General features: G+C 35.5%; 1 protein-coding gene across 1 annotated transcript in view; it reads left to right on the top strand.

Annotated features, from left to right (window-relative positions):
- The window catches only part of LOC121417476 (cleavage and polyadenylation specificity factor subunit 3-like), a 31,741-nt gene that overhangs the window by 1,860 nt on the left and 11,060 nt on the right, over positions 1-18,821 (top strand). The window contains exons 2-8 of the mRNA XM_041611194.1: positions 6,436-6,499; positions 8,316-8,413; positions 9,138-9,266; positions 9,958-10,135; positions 11,054-11,143; positions 11,960-12,110; positions 13,209-13,336. Of these exons, the coding sequence (XP_041467128.1) occupies positions 6,436-6,499; positions 8,316-8,413; positions 9,138-9,266; positions 9,958-10,135; positions 11,054-11,143; positions 11,960-12,110; positions 13,209-13,336 (838 nt within the window). The remainder of the gene's footprint in view (positions 1-6,435; positions 6,500-8,315; positions 8,414-9,137; positions 9,267-9,957; positions 10,136-11,053; positions 11,144-11,959; positions 12,111-13,208; positions 13,337-18,821) is intronic.

Genomic DNA, 18,821 nt, shown 5'->3' with positions numbered 1-18,821 from the left:
AATTTTTTCTCAGGAAAAATTTGACAAGCAAAAAAAAAGAAAAAAATGTTGTAAGTTGCCTTTTCAGTACTTTTTAAGGGGGGCGAATGTGCCCCCTCCCTCGATTCGCCACTAGAACTTATGTCCATATTATTTAGTTTTAATTTTTACAGGAGGAAAGAATACCAAATTAAATAAGTTTTATGTTTTGCATTTTTACCAATTATTGTTTATTCAAGTAAAATGTATTTAATTTAGTATTGTTCCAAAATGCATCACCTAATTAACTTGTTTGAATTTAAAATGCAAACCTGAATGAAAATGAATTATGAACTTTGAATAAATAGAAAATAATATGTTATATTCTGTAAATTGTAATATTTTCAAATCATATTTTATCTCCATTCTTATCTTATCATTGTCTCCCTTTCTCATTATGTTCATCACTCTCATTTCAATTAAATTTATATTCTATTACTGGAATAAAAAAAGACAATACTCAACAATGAAACATCGATCCTAGAAAAAAAAAAAAAAAAGAGGGAAAATACAAAGAAATAACAGGTACAAGGAGGGGGGGGGGGGGGGTAACAACAAGTCATTCTTGTCTGGGTTTTAAAAACAGGAGAAGAGTCGTCAATACAATATTGCAAATAGCAACTATGAAGAGGGTTTGGTTTTTATCAAATAATTTTTGCAGTTCCTTTGGAGTGATGTTGTTTTTGTTTCACCCATTCTAGAAAGTCAACTTTGTATATAACACTAAGTTGCCCTAGTGTTGTTTTCCAATCTACATTTTCTAGTTCCTTGTATCATGTATGGATGAAATCATTTAAGGTGTACCAGTTAGAAAATTGTTGACTTTTGGTATATATTTACATTAATCATGCAAGTTGCAGGTATGATCACCTTCTCAATGACTCTTAAGACAAGCTTCTGCAATTAATAAAATATATTGTATTTACTAGATAATTTGAACAACTGGACCAAATTGTGGCAAGATTAATGAGCTATATATAAGTGACAATGGGGAACCCGAGGCTGATAATGATATGATTTGAGCAAAGAAACAATAAAAATTTGATCAAAATCGGATAAGGAAAAACAATATTATCGCTGCATTTTAAAGAATGATTTGTATTTTTCTGGTGAAACAGGTCTGGCGTTTCTTCATGGATATTTAATCAGCAACCTCATTGTTTGTGATGTCATATCCTCACTTGTTCTTTGTATTTTATTATGTGAAATTAGATTAATTTTTTAAAGTTGAATTCAATAACCCCGCTATTTGTTATCAGATTTTTATGAAATAAGCACTTTGATATGTGAATGTTGCTATGTCTACATTATTCATATATAAATATTATCATCCCGGAGCATCCCTTTAAATGATTTATTTATTTATTTTTCTCGAGAAAGAGTATAGTCTCTACAATAAAACAAGTGGAATGCCTCTGGCGGTCTCACCTGCATCACATGATTCAATATAACAGTAGTGCTGACTTTGAAAACTACTATATACAACTCGCACAAGATGTTCAGTGATACTGGGTTACTCTTATTTCCATGTCTTATGAAATATACCAATACACTTAAAGAGATATGATGGTAATTCAACAAATACCCCAAATGTGGCCAAAGTTCATTGACCTTACATGACCCTTGACCTTGATAATGTGACCTGGAACTCGCTGCAGGATGTTCAGTGATATCTAAGTTATGCTGTCATTTAATAACCTTCGGTTATTAAATGACAGCATTAAGATTTGATGTTGATGCTTTTACCCTATATCCAAAACTCTGCTCTCTACACAAAGGAAACTCAATATAAAAATTAAAAATGAAATTGGCATGCCCACACAGATACACCTAGAACATTTTCACATTTCGGGGGCAGGAGTGAAAATGCTCGGAGCCCCCATCCACATATTTTTTGTTCGGCTCAAACATCCACACCACAGTCACACTCAAAATCAAAGAAATTGAAGCATATTAATTATTGCAACTTAAAACTCAACTCTCTACACCAGGGAAACTCAATATGAAAAATAAAATGTACAAAAAATAGGCCTAAAAATAATAAATTTAAAGTGAAAAATTAAGCCCCCCCCAAAAAAAAAACAACATTTTTTTATTGAGGGCTACCCTCAGCCCGGCATGCCCACACAGCTACATCCCGAATATTTTTCGCATTTCGGGGGCAAGAGTGAAATCGCCCCGAGCCCCCACCCACGTAACTTATTTTTGAGCAACTCAAACATCCACACCACAGTCACACTCAGTCAAAGAAATTGAAGCATAATTATATCATTACAATCTTAGAGCTCGAAACCAGGGAAAATCAATATAGAAAAAATTGAAAAATATATATTTACAAAAAAAAGGCAGAGCCTATACGACACTGCCAAGCTTCAAACTCTAGTTCACTCTCTCTCACTCAGTCAAGCTCAGCTCTTTGACTGTGCACGCCCACTTCCATTGTGGATTCGGGCTGAATCCCACCCCGCCAGTTTAGGCGGCCGAGCTACGGAGAATTACGATGAAGAGCAGCGGACCGTTCATCGGTTGTTCGCTTCTTGCGACCAGAGAGAAAAAGGTGAAAAACTTGATCAAAATCGTGCAAATACACCAAATTTTATCCTTGTGATGAGAAAATGGAGGTAATGGAATACAACAAAGTCCATCTTCTGCGATAAAAGTGGTACTTTGAGGAGAAATGATCACAAAATCAAGTCAGTTATTGAGCGGGGCCGAGCCGAGCACCGACACAGTTAATACACGCGCGCCTATGGGAATCGCGAGCTGTCGAAAAACGCCTAAAATTACACTTTTTTTTTTATTTCAGCGAAAAAAAAGTAATAGAAAGTGAAGAACATTACCATCAGACCATATCTCTAGAAAATCTTTACAAGAAATTTCGAAATTACGGAAAAATAGACGCAAATTTGTGAGAAAAAAATCTCGTAATGGGTGGGACAACTCGGCCCGCGGTCCGAGATGTCCCGTGGTCCGAGTTGTCCCGTCCCCATTGTGTTGTGGTTCGTGGTGCTGGTGGTGGTGTTTCAAAAGGCAAGCTTTTACCTGATTGCAAAGAAAGCATACATGTAGATGCCTGTTAAAAGCAACCAGCGTACCAAAGGCTTAATTTAAAAGGGCATTCCAGATCCAGGCTGAAGTGAAAAATGCCATTTTGAAGGACAATTTATATTTTATACCTTTTTATAAGATGGCTAAATAATTTGCAGCTTGCTGATTGGTCAAAGCGTACCACGTGATCATTCGCGAAAAGTGTCTATCCCTGCACGCCCGTGCAACTTTCGCGCACCCAAATTGTCTAACCCACGGTAAGTGCAATTTCAAAATTTTTGATATTTGATTTAGATCTATTTCATTATTTCTTTCTCATATAAGGTGCTTAAAATTGCGATCGAAATTACTTAGCCATCTTATAAAAGGGCGCATTTTACCTGTCGTTTTTGTCTCACCTGCGAAGCAGAGTGAGACTATAGGCGCCGCTTTTCCGACGGCGGCGGCGACGGCGGCGGCGGCGGCGTCAACATCAAATCTTAACCTGAGGTTAAGTTTTTGAAATGACATCATAACTTAGAAAGTATATGGACCTAGTTCATGAAACTTGGCCATAAGGTTAATCAAGTATTACTGAACATCCTATTAAAGTTTCATGTCACATGACCAAGGTCAAAGGTCATTTAGGGTCAATGAACTTAGACCATGTTGGAGGAATCAACATCGAAATCTTAACCTGAGGTTAAGTTTTTGAAATGTCATCATAACTTGGAAAATATATGGACCTAGTTCATGAAACTTGGACATAAGGTTAATCAAGTATCACTGAATATCCTGCATGAGTTTCACGTCACATGACCAAGGTCAAAGGTCATTTAGGGTCAATGAACTTTGGCCGAATTGGGGATATCTGTTGAATTCCCATCATAACTTTGAAAGTTTATGGATATGATTCATGAAACTTGGACATAATAGTAATCAAGCATCACTGAATATTTTGTGCAAGTTTCAGGTCTCATGATTAAGGTCAAAGGTCATTTAGGGTCAATGAACTTTGGCCGAATCGGGGGTATCTGTTGAATTACCATCATAACTTTGAAAGTTTATTAGTCTAGTTCATTAAACTTGGACATATGAGTAATCAAATATCACTGAACATCCTGTGCGCATTTCAGGTCACATGACCAAGGTCAAAGGTCAATGAACTTTGGCCGAATTGGGTTTATCTGTTGAATTACCATCAAAACTATGAAAGTTAATGGATTTTATTCATGAAACTTGTACATAAGAGTAATCAAGTATCACTGAACATCCTGTGCGAGTTTCAGGTCACATGATCAAGGTCAAAGGTCATGTATGGTCAATGAACTTTGGCCATGTTGGGGTTTTTTGTTGAATAACCATCATATCTCTCTAAGTTTATTGGTCTCGTTCATAAAAAGTGGACATAAGAGTAACCATGTATCACTGAACATCTTGTGCGAGTTAGAGTAGTATTCAAAGTCAGCACTGCTGCTATATTGAACCGCGTGATGCAGGTGAGACGGCCAGAGGCATTCCACTTGTTCAGCGATATGCAGTGCACTCGAGGTTTCTTCTTCGCATGCACACTCCACACTCGCCTCCGGCTCGTGTGGAGTGCGCATGCTCAGAAGAAACCTCTCGTGCACTGCATATTCGCTAAACAACTCCGCGGAATGCGTTATTCCTATAATACCGCATCTACTGGAAAAATACAGTTGTGTCTGCAGTCAAGTAGCTTTTCATAATTTCGTTTCATAATTTTATAATTATAGATAAAAAATTAAAATTTAACAAATAATGAAATTTAATATGATTACATGATTACAAATGATTATTATGATTATTATTTATAATAAAGTTTCAATTTATTCAAGTTGATGTTTCTTTTGGTCTCTTGAAAAGCAAGTCTAGCCTAAATATGGAAAATTCTCTCCCATTGTAAGGCTTTACTGCAGATCACTCATTCAATGAACAAGGTTATAATATAACCTTGTTCTCAGTTATTTCTCCATGTGTGGCAAAATAAGAGTGGCAATGTTTGGCTAATTTTCTCTTTTTGTTGGGGGCAAATGCTTGATGTTTTTACACTGACAGTTTCCATTACACCTATTATTCATACAACTTGGCTCTTATTTAAATTTGATACTTTAAATCATTTTTTTCTTAATTAAAAATAGAGATCAAAAAATGAAAATTTTCTTGCCATATTACTTTCCACCAATAGAGGGCGTACACAAATATATTCCCAAAATTCAAGTTTTTGAGCGCTCTGGTGAATACAAAAATTATTCCCAACTTACTATTGAAAAATAAATTGCAACTGTACGGAAATTAGTAATTTTGGTCACAAAAGTGATATTTTAATGACTTTTTAAAGTGTGTGCTCTGGACAACATTGGCATACCATAGTCCTACCTGTAGATTCCCCACAGGCAAGGTGGTAGCAGTGAACACGTGCTGCAGATCAGGTCTTATAAAATTAAACTGTTTCTGAAATCAGCCATCTAAATTCTAATAAGACATCTATTAAAGTAGGTATGTTGCAAAAAATAATCTCAGAAATAAGGTGTTTTCTTCTTGGCCTCATTTAGAGCTCATCAAGACCTTTAATTAAAACCTCATTTAAATCTCAATTGCCCCAGAAATAAGAAAGTTATTGCAGTTTTAAGGTTGTATAAATCGCCTATTCAATTCTTATGTAGGGTCTATTTCTTTGTTTTTTAAGCCAAAAGTTGTGATCTTAATTGGGACCAAGGTGCACTAATAGAAAACAGCAATGCGCATGCATTTGCATATGGAAATGCCCAACAACACTCCCAAAAATACCAGACGCCGCCGAAACAGGGACATAAAAAACACACTTAGCGTCAGTAGATTTCATTCAAATTTCACAATATAGTTTAAATGTTGCTCTATCGGAATGAATACCTTGAGTGGGATGATACTTGTAAATGTGAATAGCAAGAGGTTGAAAGCAAGGCCAAAGTTCCAGCAGCACACAGAGTCACAAGATCACTGAGTAAGATTTTTTTTCAAGTCCAGACAGCTGCCATAAACATTCAACTACGTAAACACAATGATGCCATGGGGAATAACCTTTCCTTGCACATGCAAAAACTATAGAAAGCAATGCCCCAACAGTTGCCCTGCAATTCTAGCCAGCACACTCAATGCCTTATTCAGAATGCTCCTAGAGGGCGCTTTTGCTACTTACCTAATTAAAGACTTCATTATAAATCATGAATCCACTGCTGATTAAGTTAATACAGGACAGCACATCTGACTTGTTGAATATTATAAATGATGAATATGATTCACGGTAGTCTAAATTCACCAACTATATTTTCTTTATAACTTGAACGGAAACATGATGTGAATGAGAAATAATTGTTTTCCTTCGAACAGGGGTGCTGGACAAGAGGTCGGGAGGTCATGCATAATGCTCGAATTCAAGGGAAAGAAAATTATGGTAAGTTCATAGAAATTATGGGGAAATTTTTCCAAGATGTAGGGAGACCGGGGTTAGTTGGAACATGGGGTAAGTTGAAACATTGTAATTTTTCTTTAATTCCTGTGAAATAAATTTATGCAATACTGCCCTCAATTTATTGCATTAATAATTCAACACTTGTATTATTAATAGCAATAAATTGAGGGCAGTATTGCATAAAATTATTTTACAGGCTTTAAAGAAAATTACAATGTTTCAACTTACCCCATGTTCCAACTAACCCCGGTCTCCCCTAGTGTATTTAAAGTTGGTTCTAGAAAGGAAAAGAAAAAAAAAATCCTATATATTGTAAGAGGTTTGAAAGAATGTTATCAACCATAAAATGATATATTTCATAAATATTAAAGGAGAAATTCACCCTGAAGAAAACTTTGTTGCAAAAATAGCAGAAAAAATAGTAAAAATATTAGTGAAGGTTTGAGGAAAATCCGTTATAGAGTAAGAAAGTTATTAGAGTTCAAAGTTTTGCATTTGTGACGTCATTAACGAGCAGCTGCCCCATGTGTTATGTAATATAAAATGCATGAATTTCAAATTTTGCATGGTTCCTGATGACTTAATTTTCTTTTCTATTCATGATCGGGTGTGAAATGATTTGTCTATTGATAAAAGGTACAGCGAAAACCATTATCAATTTTCTGAGAAAATGACATTTCATTGATTTTTTACCATTTGCTATGTAGGAATGCTGCTCGCACATGACGTCACAAATCAAATAATTGAAATTCTAATAACTTTTTAATTATTTGATGATTTTTTCTCAAACCTTCGGCAATATTTTTTATTATTTTTTTCTGCTATTTTTACAATAAAGTTTTTGTCAGGGTGAACTTCCCCTTTAAGCTTTAAAGCCAGAGAAATTTCCACTGATTGATTTTATATACAGGTAATGATAAAAAAGAAGAGTAGGCTTTTTAAAATCCCTTTAAGCACACTCAGACACACAAATTATGCACATCATCAATTATAAACCGATTGCGGTCTGTCCCTGATGAACTTTCCAAAGTTCGATGTGAAATCATGGTAAACATATTACGTGTTTGGGTGATTTTGCTTTATGAATAAAGGCAGAAATATTTATATGCATGCATGCATGCCCTATTTTCACAATGTTAAAGTACAATGTGACCTACATCTCCAATACCACCTACATGTAAGTTGCAAGTGAAGGTTCTCATTTTAATACTTATCTATATATTAAATTGGTTTTTCGAAAAAGTCAAAATTCGAAACTTAGGTTGTCTGTAGGAGTTTTTCTTCATCTTCATACTGTAAACATTTGTAGTCGTAAAGTTGAATAGGAAGCAAGATTCAATTAAGTGTTACTTTGTCACAAATTTTTGCGGATTGCTTGGAAGTTTCATTGAAATTTCACATTGTGCACATCTGGTGCTGGAGTGAACACAAACTTCAAATGTTGTTAGCTCCTTATTGTCTGAAGCTCTCACCATGCTTTCTCTGCGTTCAATCAAGTATTTGAGTGAGGTATTGTTGATAAATTTTGAAAAAAATCATATATAATTTTAAAGCTTAGTATGTGCTTGTTTAAACTCAGTAAAAATCTTGAAAATTCATTTGGGTCTCTTATTGTTGATTTTGAGGTGGCTGGTTACAAACAATATTTAAGAGCAAAACGCTTGTGTTATTAAATGTAGCAACAGTGTTTCAGTTTTAACAGCTAGATTTGACTTATATAGGCGAGAACATTTCTAGGCATGCATACCCTGCTTTCACAGAGTTAAAGTGCAGTTGAATCATCATGTTTGTTTTGTAGCTTGACTGTGGAATCCACCCCGGTCGTGATGGCATGGACTCTCTACCTTACTTTGATCTCATTGACCCTGAAGAGATAGACCTACTTCTTGTTAGCCAGTAAGTATTTTTTACCTTAAATTATCCTCTTATTCTTACTAGAGGTAGGTATTCACATTTATTCACAATAATGTGAACATATATATGTTTATAAAAAGCCAAAAAAAAAATCAATTCAATAATGCAATATATATAGTTTATATCCAGGCCTTGTCATATGTCATGGTGGTCAATGCATGGATATACCCAGTGTAGTATGTACAGTAACAGTACATTGTATACTGTATATATAGCCCTTATGGATAATTAACATCTTTTTATTTAATAAGATATATTTCACAAATATCCGTAAAATCCATAGTAGAGGAATAAATGCAATATAGCTCTATGAAGCTGCTTGCTTTTGTTGACCTTGTACCATCTAATATCCAAGAACTCAAGGATGATAAGACCTACATTTGGCTGAAAAAAGGCTATAAAAATTGAGAAATTTAGGTATAATTACCTTTTAACTCTACCTTACATGTACTTTGATCTTATCGACCCTGAAGAGATAGACCTTCTTCTTATTAGCCAGTAAGTAATGAACCACATGTATACATTGTGAGAAGAATTACGGTTGAACATGTACATGTAAGGTGAGGTCCTCCAAGTCTGCGCAGTTCCCCTTGTATGCGCATACCCATATCTCAAGAGTTCAATAGGAACTCTAGTAATTTTCTGTATTATAATCCATATTGAAATATCTTTATAGTTAATCAATTTCATATTTATTTTTATCCAGCTTTCACTTAGATCACTGTGGAGGTCTGCCGTATTTTCTAAAGAACACTCAGTTTCGTGGACGAGTTTTTATGACCCATGCAAGCAAAGCTATTTACAGATGGAATCTCTCGGATTATGTCAAAGTCAGGCAAGTACTAAAATTCTATTGATGTTTGGGGAACAATTCATGGCGCTCTTTTGAGATGTCTACCATGTTGTAACACTTCTACTACTACTCCTTTTTCTGACGTGTTTAATGATGATGATGATGTTCATCTTTCGCTTGTGAAGATGACCACAACTTCAAAAGTTTCTGTGGGTTTAAAGATGTCTGAATAAACCAATCTTCACCTAAAGAAGTATGCTGCAGTGTAGGCAACCAAAAGGCGGCAGTGGGGCAGGCACAGCAATGGTGTTTGCTCTGTCTTTTCGACACTGGCGTTTTTTATTTCCTGAGAAAGTTTTTAAAATCAAGGCTAAATACCACCGTATTAACATCTAATTCTGGTACATTGAAATAGACTTTTCACTTATCTTTGTGCAATAATCAAATCTTAGCTGAAAACCGGATATTCTGATAATCAATAACACAAAAAAAACTTGTGGAACAGTGTATTGATATTGCTTCGGAAAAATACCTGACATTTGATGGAATCCCACGTTTATTTTGCTAATTTCTCAGTAATTATGCATTTTCTTCCAGAGCTATTCGGCATATATTTTGTATTTAAACATTCCAACACTTTGGTGGTAATTTCATTGGATTATGTTCGAACTCATTTTGAGATAATTACCACAACCGGTATTTACCTTTGATTGTACCATGTCTATTTATACAGTAACCTGTCAGCAGAGCGTATGCTGTACACCGACGCAGACCTCCAGACGAGCATGGACCGGATCGAAACAGTTAATTTCCACCAGGAAGTCGATCTAAATGGGATACGTTTCTCATGTTTCCATGCCGGTCATGTCCTGGGGGCCTGTATGTTCCTGATAGAGATTGCTGGTGTCAAGGTATCATCAGCTATTATTTTTTTTTTCAAACTGGAAACTGATATTTGTTCTAGTGTTATTTGACCAGCTGTTTTTTTTTCAAGTTGGCAACATATTTGTTCGTCATTTTATTTGATCAGCTTTTTTTCAAGTTGGCAACATTAAATTCTTTTGTAGTGTGATATGATCAGCTTTTTTTTCAAATTGGCAACATTTATTTATTTGCAGCGTTAGTTTGGTCTAATTTTATTCTTTGAAAAATCATCGGTATCATTGATTTTTTTTTTAGTTTTATTTGATCAGGCTGTTTTTGTTTAAATTGGCAATGTTAACATTTGCACTGTTATTTGATCAACTGCTATTATTTTCCATAACAGCAACACTAAAATTGTTCTTTAATTGCTGCATTTTCTTCTTGAATGATAGCCAGTATCTTTACAGGTATAATTTTCAATTTGTCATGTAAAAAGAGTGATTTTGACATTTTTTTGCCATTTTCATCACATTTAGAGAAATCCTTGATTTTGAAATGATAAAAATCCTTCCCCTTAATTATGAAAGATATTGAGGCATTTAATTGGTCCGGGTAGGCGTACATTTCTTTTTTCCTTTGTTTCTCTTTAAATGTACTTTGCATGAATTTTATGGTAATGTGATTTATGTGATTTGATTTATGGTGATGGTGGCTCAGTGGTAGAGCGCCCGGCTCATGAACGGGAGGTCATGGGTTCAATTCCCGACCAATGCACATCAAAGACTTATGAAAATGGGACTTTCTGCCTTCTTGCTAGTTGCTCAGCAGCTTAGTTTGGAGAGGGGTAATAATAACATGTTTATATGCAGGGCCCACTGGTAGAGTAGTTTACTAATGGAAGTGGCTACCCTGGGTTAATAAAACATTATTATTCATTATTATTATTAATTGTATTCTTCTCCCAGATACTGTATACAGGTGATTTCTCACGCCAAGAGGACCGGCATCTGATGCAGGCCGAGTTGCCCAATATCAAACCAGATATTCTCATTACAGTGAGTGCTATTATTCCTTTCATTGTTATCATCCTTTTCAGAATAATTGTCAGCATCAGCACTATAATCCCCATCATCATCATCACCATAATCATCACCATCATCAAAACCATCATCAAAACCATCATCATCACCACCATCATCATCATCATCACCATCATCACCATCATCGTCATCATCACCATCATTATCACCATCATCATCACCATCATCATCACCATCATCTTCATCATCATCTTCACCATCATTAAAAGTATCTCTATAATCCTCATTATTCTTGACATTGCAGTTGTGATTGTGATCACCCTCATAACTATCACCATTATCATCCTCATCAAATCATTACCGTTATGTAAGTATTATATTATCATCATGATCATCATCACCACCATCATCATCATGATCATTTTTCATCATCATCTTTTTTATCATCATCATCAACATTATCATCTTCATCATTATTGTCATCAGTGTCTTTCTCATCATCATCACCATCATCAATATCTTCATCATCACCGTCATTATCATCACCATCTTTATCATCAAGGTCATCGTCATCATCACCATTATCATCACCATCATCACCACCATCATCACCATCATTACCATCATCATCACCATTCTCACCATCATCATCAACATCACCATCTTCATCATCTTCATCATCATCATCATTATTGTTATTAAATTGACATCAAAATAATCATAATGATCAAAATAAATTCCATGATCCTCATTTTCTTCACTATCATCCCCATAACACAAGTACGCCATGATTTTTTCGTCAATGAGGATTTTTACTTTCCTTCTTTTCAGGAATCCACCTACGGCACTCACATACATGAGAAACGGGAAGACCGAGAGGCCCGATTCACAAGCACGGTTCACGACATAGTCAACAGAGGAGGGCGCTGTTTAATACCCGTCTTTGCCCTGGGGCGAGCACAGGAGCTTCTTCTGATTCTTGGTAAGGTCTGAACACTGCTGTGAGAAATTAAACGACTCTTCTGATTGGTTGATCAAGGCCTAAACACAACTCTTGAGAAATGAAAAAAACTCTTATGATTGGTTGATCAGGTTTTGGGTCTTTTGTAATCACTGTTGCTTTTAAAGAGTTGCATTTGAACACAACTCTGGGAAATAGAACAATTAAATTTGGTTGATAATCAAGTTTCTTTTTTAATGACTTGCTTTTTGGAGATTCATGTTTTAAGAAATTTCAAGAAATAAAGCCTTGCTCTTGATTGGTTAATCAAATTGCGTTTCTTTTTTTCAGGACTATTTTTTTGCAGAATTGTATTTGAACACAAATCTGACCATTCATCCTCATCCGTGAAAGTACAGTCCACCTGGTTGGCGTCTCGTCATACTTACGCATTAATCTATAGATTAAATCTATAGAAGAACAGTTTTTCTATAGGACACAGTCTTGGAGTTACTGTTATTTCATTTAGGACTTAAAGTATACCCCTTTGGATAAAAACAAAAAATCCGTCAGATCATTTGAAAATAAAGTTGTAAATGATTTTTCACCTATATCGTCCAAAGATGGTTATCAGGACCTATTTTGAGGGTAATCCGTTTTTGTAAGGAGGCCCAGAGCTTTTATTTTCTATTGATTTTGCTATTTTGCTACATTGTATTTTGCGCACTGTCCTAGCAAAATTTTCTGTATAAGTGTTTTCTTTTTGAGCCAAATTATCTCTGCAAAGCCGCTCATCAGTCATACTACATAAGCAATAACCCATTTTATCTCAAAACTATATTGTAGATGAGTATTGATGCAACCACTGTGAACTTCATGATATACCAGTCTGTTATTTCATTCCTGTTTGAGTGGTGATCTGTTCTCTGTGTTTTGTTGTGTTGATGAGTATTGGTCCAACCACTGTGAACTTCATGATATACCAGTCTGTTATTTTATTCCTGTTTGAGTGGTGACCTGTTCTCTGTGTTTTGTTGTGTAGATGAGTATTGACCCAACCACTGTGAACTTCATGATATACCAGTCTGTTATTTTATTCCTGTTTGAGTGGTGACCTGTTCTCTTTGATTTATTGTGTAGATGAGTATTGGTCAAATCACCCTGAGCTGCATGATATACCAATCTACTACGCCTCATCTCTGGCTAAGAAGTGCATGGCCGTCTACCAAACATATATAGATGCTATGAATGAGAAGATACGAAGACAGGTAAGGTCATTCCGTCAAACTTCCCTTTGAAACAATACCGCAGTTCAGATTGCGAACTGCGGTGTTGTACCCCATTTGGATCTCCTAAAACTTATTTCCAAGCCCTTATCAACCGCGCTTGGCCAAGTAATCCAGGGGTAATCCCCGCTGTCTCAATTTCACCCCCACAGGCCAGTATATGAGCGTTGAGCAAAGGACGAAAAGATAAACAACAGCTGCGCTATTACATAAGACTTCTCTGCCTGTAGTAGGACCTTCGGAATGAAATTATTGTATTCCATATTTAATCACGTTTTCAAAGGCATATTGTATTCAGTAACCCAATGTTAGTCCATTTTCAATTTCGAACGAAGAAAATCGACCTCGGAATAAGGAAAGTAAGCGAATAAAAATGACGGCATGCTTACAGGGACCGCACTCAGCGCTGCGCATGCATCCCATTGTGTGTGGCCCTGTGCTGTGACTGTATATGGTGGGCTGTTGTTTCATCTTTGGACCAACGTCAAGAAACAGGTGTTTTGATACTTAAATTGCTTTTTTGAGCCAGTTACGGCTGGAGAAGAGAATTGATGAGAAGGGGAACTGGGGTATAGTGTTCTCAAATGGAAGTTCTTCATCATGTTTGTCCCGCCCAAAAAAGTCTCGGTGGGTTTTTCGTAAAGCTGTTTGTAAGTTTTATTTTATTTTATTTATTTCTGCATTTGCATCAGTATCAGAATTACAGAATACATGCAATATTTACAAAGGTGCATGTAATACATGATTATAACAAAATCAAATCAAATCAAACTTACAGCTTTATGAAATAAAACATTTGAATTGACAACTGATTAGGTGCATTACTTATTTATTGCTGCAACTTATTTCATCATAATGGAGAAACATCATTTACACCTGTATTAGTCTGGTCAGTTAGCGAAATTATGTGGACACGGTGGACAAAAGCGTGATTTTTTCTCCAGACCTTTGTTTATGTATAAGAATTAAGAATGGGGTATGCTCCAAAAAATCTGGCTGCAGGAACAGTGAAAAAATGGGTGAAAATGTCAGAATTTATGAGTTCAGATTTGTCTGATATATAGACTAGCGCTAGTGCATAACTCAATAGCAGTGCATTATTGTGCATTGGATTAGTTCTTGAATTCAGACCCTTTTTGAACAGATCTTCTGTTTGTCCTCGCACCTCAATGCACCAAATATCTGAATGAAGATGCTAACCAAGCCGAAGGGTGACGGTGGAGGGGGTTGAATGTTGGTGTGTATGTACATTTTTTGGTCTTGGGGGAAAGGTGTGCAAGACACATTTTTTGCATGTGTTGGAAATGGTGTTGCCATGGTAACAGTGTATTATTGCAAAAAATAAGGTAAAAATCTTGCAGTTAGAACCACTTCCTCTGTTTTTAACCGATTCTCATGAAATTTGGCACACACATTGGTCTTGAGGTGAAGATGTCTAAGACACACTTTTGTGTGTCTTTCAGAAATCTTGTTGCCATGGTAACAACATATTATATGGTGAAAATTGGGAAAAAAAACTTACAATTCAAACTGCTTCATCAGTTTTCAATCAATTCTCATGAAATTTGGCACACACATTGGTATTGAAGTAAAGATGTACAAGGCACTTTTTGTGTGTGTTTCAGAAACTGTGTTGTCATGGTAACAAAATATCATATGGCAAATTTAGGTAAAAAACTTGCAATTTTAACTACTTCATCAGTTTTGAACCAATTCTCGTGAAATTTGGTTCACACATTGGCCTTAGGGTAAAGATGTGCAAGAACCTTTTTTTTTGCATTTGGCAGAGAGTGCATTACCAGGGTAGCCACAAATGATAGCCAGAAATGTAGGAAAACTTATTGTGGATCAAACTTCTTCCCCTGTTTTTAGTCAGTGCTCATAAAAATTGGAAGAAATAATTATCTTAGGGTAAAGATTCATATTAAATTCTAAATGTCTTCTCTGCATTAAAATGTGGGGGGCTTCATTAATATTTCTGGGTTTGGGGGGAAGGGGCAGGATTAGTCCTTTAAATCTGACATCAAAGAAGGTTAAAGGCAGTGGCCATTAGAAACATAAAAATGATAAACACTCTTAAAAAACGCATCCCCTTAAGGGCATATAGGCTGGAGGTACACTGGGTGAATATGAAACCTTCCGCTGAAGCAGAGGAGTTCCAACACTGGCAAGCAAAACAAAATGTGTACCCCTTCTACTTTCAACAGCTGATTTTCCAAACCTTAGTTCCACCTCCCCAAGATGTGCACCCCTTCCCATACCACTTTTAGTTCTACTTCCCCATGCTCAAACCAGTCTACACCTTTGTCCCTCAGGGGTCAATGCATTTTTAAAGCTAGACATTACTCTTTTTTTGGGGGGTGGGGTCTTTAGAAAATGACCTCATACAAATTACAGTTAAAGGATTATGACTAGGAACTTAACCCCCCCCCCAAAAAAAAAATAGGGGGCTGATATACTTTTTAGTAGTAAATGCCCCCCCCCCCCTTCAAAGGTAAGAAGAGTCCTTTGCACTTCAGACCATTCATTTGAAGTTTAATGCATTCTGATTTGATAAAAAAAATTGTTTACAGTACCCAATTAACCATTGTTTATTTATATTCTCCTACTCAGTCTTTTATTCATATTCATATTCCGTTCCTACTCTTTCTTTTTAACTTTCACATCACTCTTGATTTTGAGCTTCACCATGCCATCTCCTTCTGTTTCCTGTGTCTAAGTATATTTTTTCTGACATATTTTAAAGTGTACCTTTAATCATGCAACTAATTATAGAAATATAAATATATACAAAAATCTCTGCACTTGTTTTAGAAATTCACTTGCAAATTCATGACTCGGTAACATACCATATCCAAAATATACCTATGTGCACAATAGATTTTAGCCTTATATTTTCTTTCATTTATTTTTCACTATATTTCTGTGACAGCCCCTGCTTCATGCTTCAAATAAAACATTGATTAAATGGAGGCTTTAAATATTTTGAGGCTTTAAAGGGGAATGAAACCTTTGGAACAAATAGGCTTGTGTAGAAACAGAAAAATCAAAGAATAAGAATAAAGAAAGTTTGAGAAAAATCGGACAAATAATGAGAAAGTTATGAGCATTTGAATATTGCAATCACTAATGCTATGGAGATCCTCCCATTGGCAATGCGACAAGCATGTGTGATGTCACTGATGAACAACTTTCCCTTTGGTGGACTATAAAATACCCTCAAAATGTCTCTTTTTTCTTTTTCTTACGATGATACAAACTCTTTATCCATTATGTATTCTTAAAAAATATGTATTACATGCCCTCATGTAGAAAGAACACATGATCTATGGATAGATGTGATAAGAGGCAATTCAAGTGAAATATATACTAAAGTAATGGGGAGAGTTGTTCATCAGTGACATCACACATCTTTGTCGCATTGCCAATTTGCTATCTCCATAGCAATAGTGATCGCAATATTCAAATGCTCATAACTTTCTCATTATTTGTCCGATTTTTCTCAAACTTTTGTTGATCTGTTTCTTTGATTTTTCTGTTTTCACACAAGCTATCTTGTTCCAATGGTTTCATTCTTCTTTAAATTAATATGCTGAAAAGTAAAGGATTCCCCCCCCTTTTTTTTGGGGGGGGGGGTTAAGTTCGTAGTCATTATAATTTCATTTTAATCTTTATGTGGCAATTTTCTAAAGCCCCCCCCCCCCAAATAAAAAATGTAAGGGGTGTTTTTTAAGAGTGTTTAAGTTCCTCATGGTCATGGCCTTTAACCTTCTATATTTTTATGTTGTCAGTTTTTAAGGACCTTCTCCGCCCCCCAAAAAACCCTATAAATATTACTGAAGGTGATTAATACCCTGCGCTATTATATGACGTTATAAAGGGGAATCAAACCCAAATAACGCTTGTTTTTAGAGGAAAATGAAAAATCAGACAAGTTTATAGGTCAAAGTTTGAACAATATCGGACAAACCATAACAAAGTTGTGAACATATTAAAGTTATAAACATTGGTAATCACTATACCCATGAAGACTTCAAATTGACCGCATATGTGATGTCATAGTGATGTAAGAAGGCAAGGACCACTCTTCCATGTACTGGAATAATTAATTAGCTAAAATTTCTTTTTTCAAAAGTTTTACTTCAAATTATATCTTTCTTTCATGAGGACATAAAACATACTACCGGGTTTATATTACGGCCCCAATGGAATAGGGATTTAGGAGAAAACAAAAAAACTACTAGTCTTATGGGAAAGTTGTCCTTGTGGCCTCACCCCTTGTCATAATTTACTTACCCAGTTGCCAATTTGAATTCTACATACTAGAAGCCTTAGGGATCTTAATTTTAAAGCAGCCATAACTTTATTTTGCTTGTCCGATTTCTTTAAAACTTTCACCATTCTTATTTTTCTCCTTTTCCATGCACACAACATTATGACCAAGGCTTGATTCCCTTTTAATACTGAATATGTAGTTCAAATTGCAAGGTTTTTACCTAAATTTTGCCATATAATATGTTGTTCCCATGGCAACACAATTTTGGAAACACACACAAAAAGTGCCTTGTACATCTTTACTTCAATACCAATGTGTGTGCCAAATTTCATGAGAATTGATTGAAAACTGATGAAGCAGTTTGAATTGTAAGTTTTTTCCCAATTTTCACCATATAATATGTTGTTACCATGGCAACAAGATTTCTGAAAGACACACAAAGTGTGTCTTAGACATCTTCACCTCAAGACCAATGTGTGTGCCAAATTTCATGAGAATCGGTTAAAAACAGAGGAAGTGGTTCTAACTGCAAGATTTTTACCTTATTTTTTGCAATAATACACTGTTACCATGGCAACACAATTTCCAACACATGCAAAAAATGTGTCTTGCACACCTTTCTCCCATGACCAAAACATGTACATATACACACCAACATTCAACCCCCTCCACCGTCACCCTTCGGCTTGGTTAGCATCTTCATTCAGATATTTGGTACATTGAGGTGCGAGGACAAACAGAAGATCTGTTCAAAAAGGGTCTGAATTCAAGAACTAATCCAATGCAAAATAATGCACTGCTATTGAGTTTTGCACTAGCGCTAGTCTATATATCAGACAAATCTGAACTCATAAATTCTGACATTTTCACCCATTTTTTCACTGTTCCTGCAGCCAGATTTTTTGGAGCATACCCCATTCTTAATTCTTATACATAAACAAAGGTCTGGAGAAAAAATCATGCTTTTGTCCACCGTGTCCACAAGTAGGGCATTTTTGACGCTAACAGACCAGACTATATGAGCAAATTAAACATTTATGATTTCATGCAATAACGTATGAAAAAAGAAAGTGGGGATGTGACATTATCAGCCCACTAATGAATATTTTGATTTGATTTGATTTTATTTATTTCTGCATTCACATCAGTATCAGAATTACAGAATACATATATACAATATTGACAAAGGTA

Source organism: Lytechinus variegatus, chromosome 6, assembly GCF_018143015.1.
Source record: "Lytechinus variegatus isolate NC3 chromosome 6, Lvar_3.0, whole genome shotgun sequence".
Taxonomy (NCBI): Eukaryota; Metazoa; Echinodermata; class Echinoidea; order Temnopleuroida; family Toxopneustidae; genus Lytechinus; species Lytechinus variegatus.
Note: the sequence above shows the minus strand (reverse complement) of the source record. Positions and strands in the feature narration are given on the sequence as shown.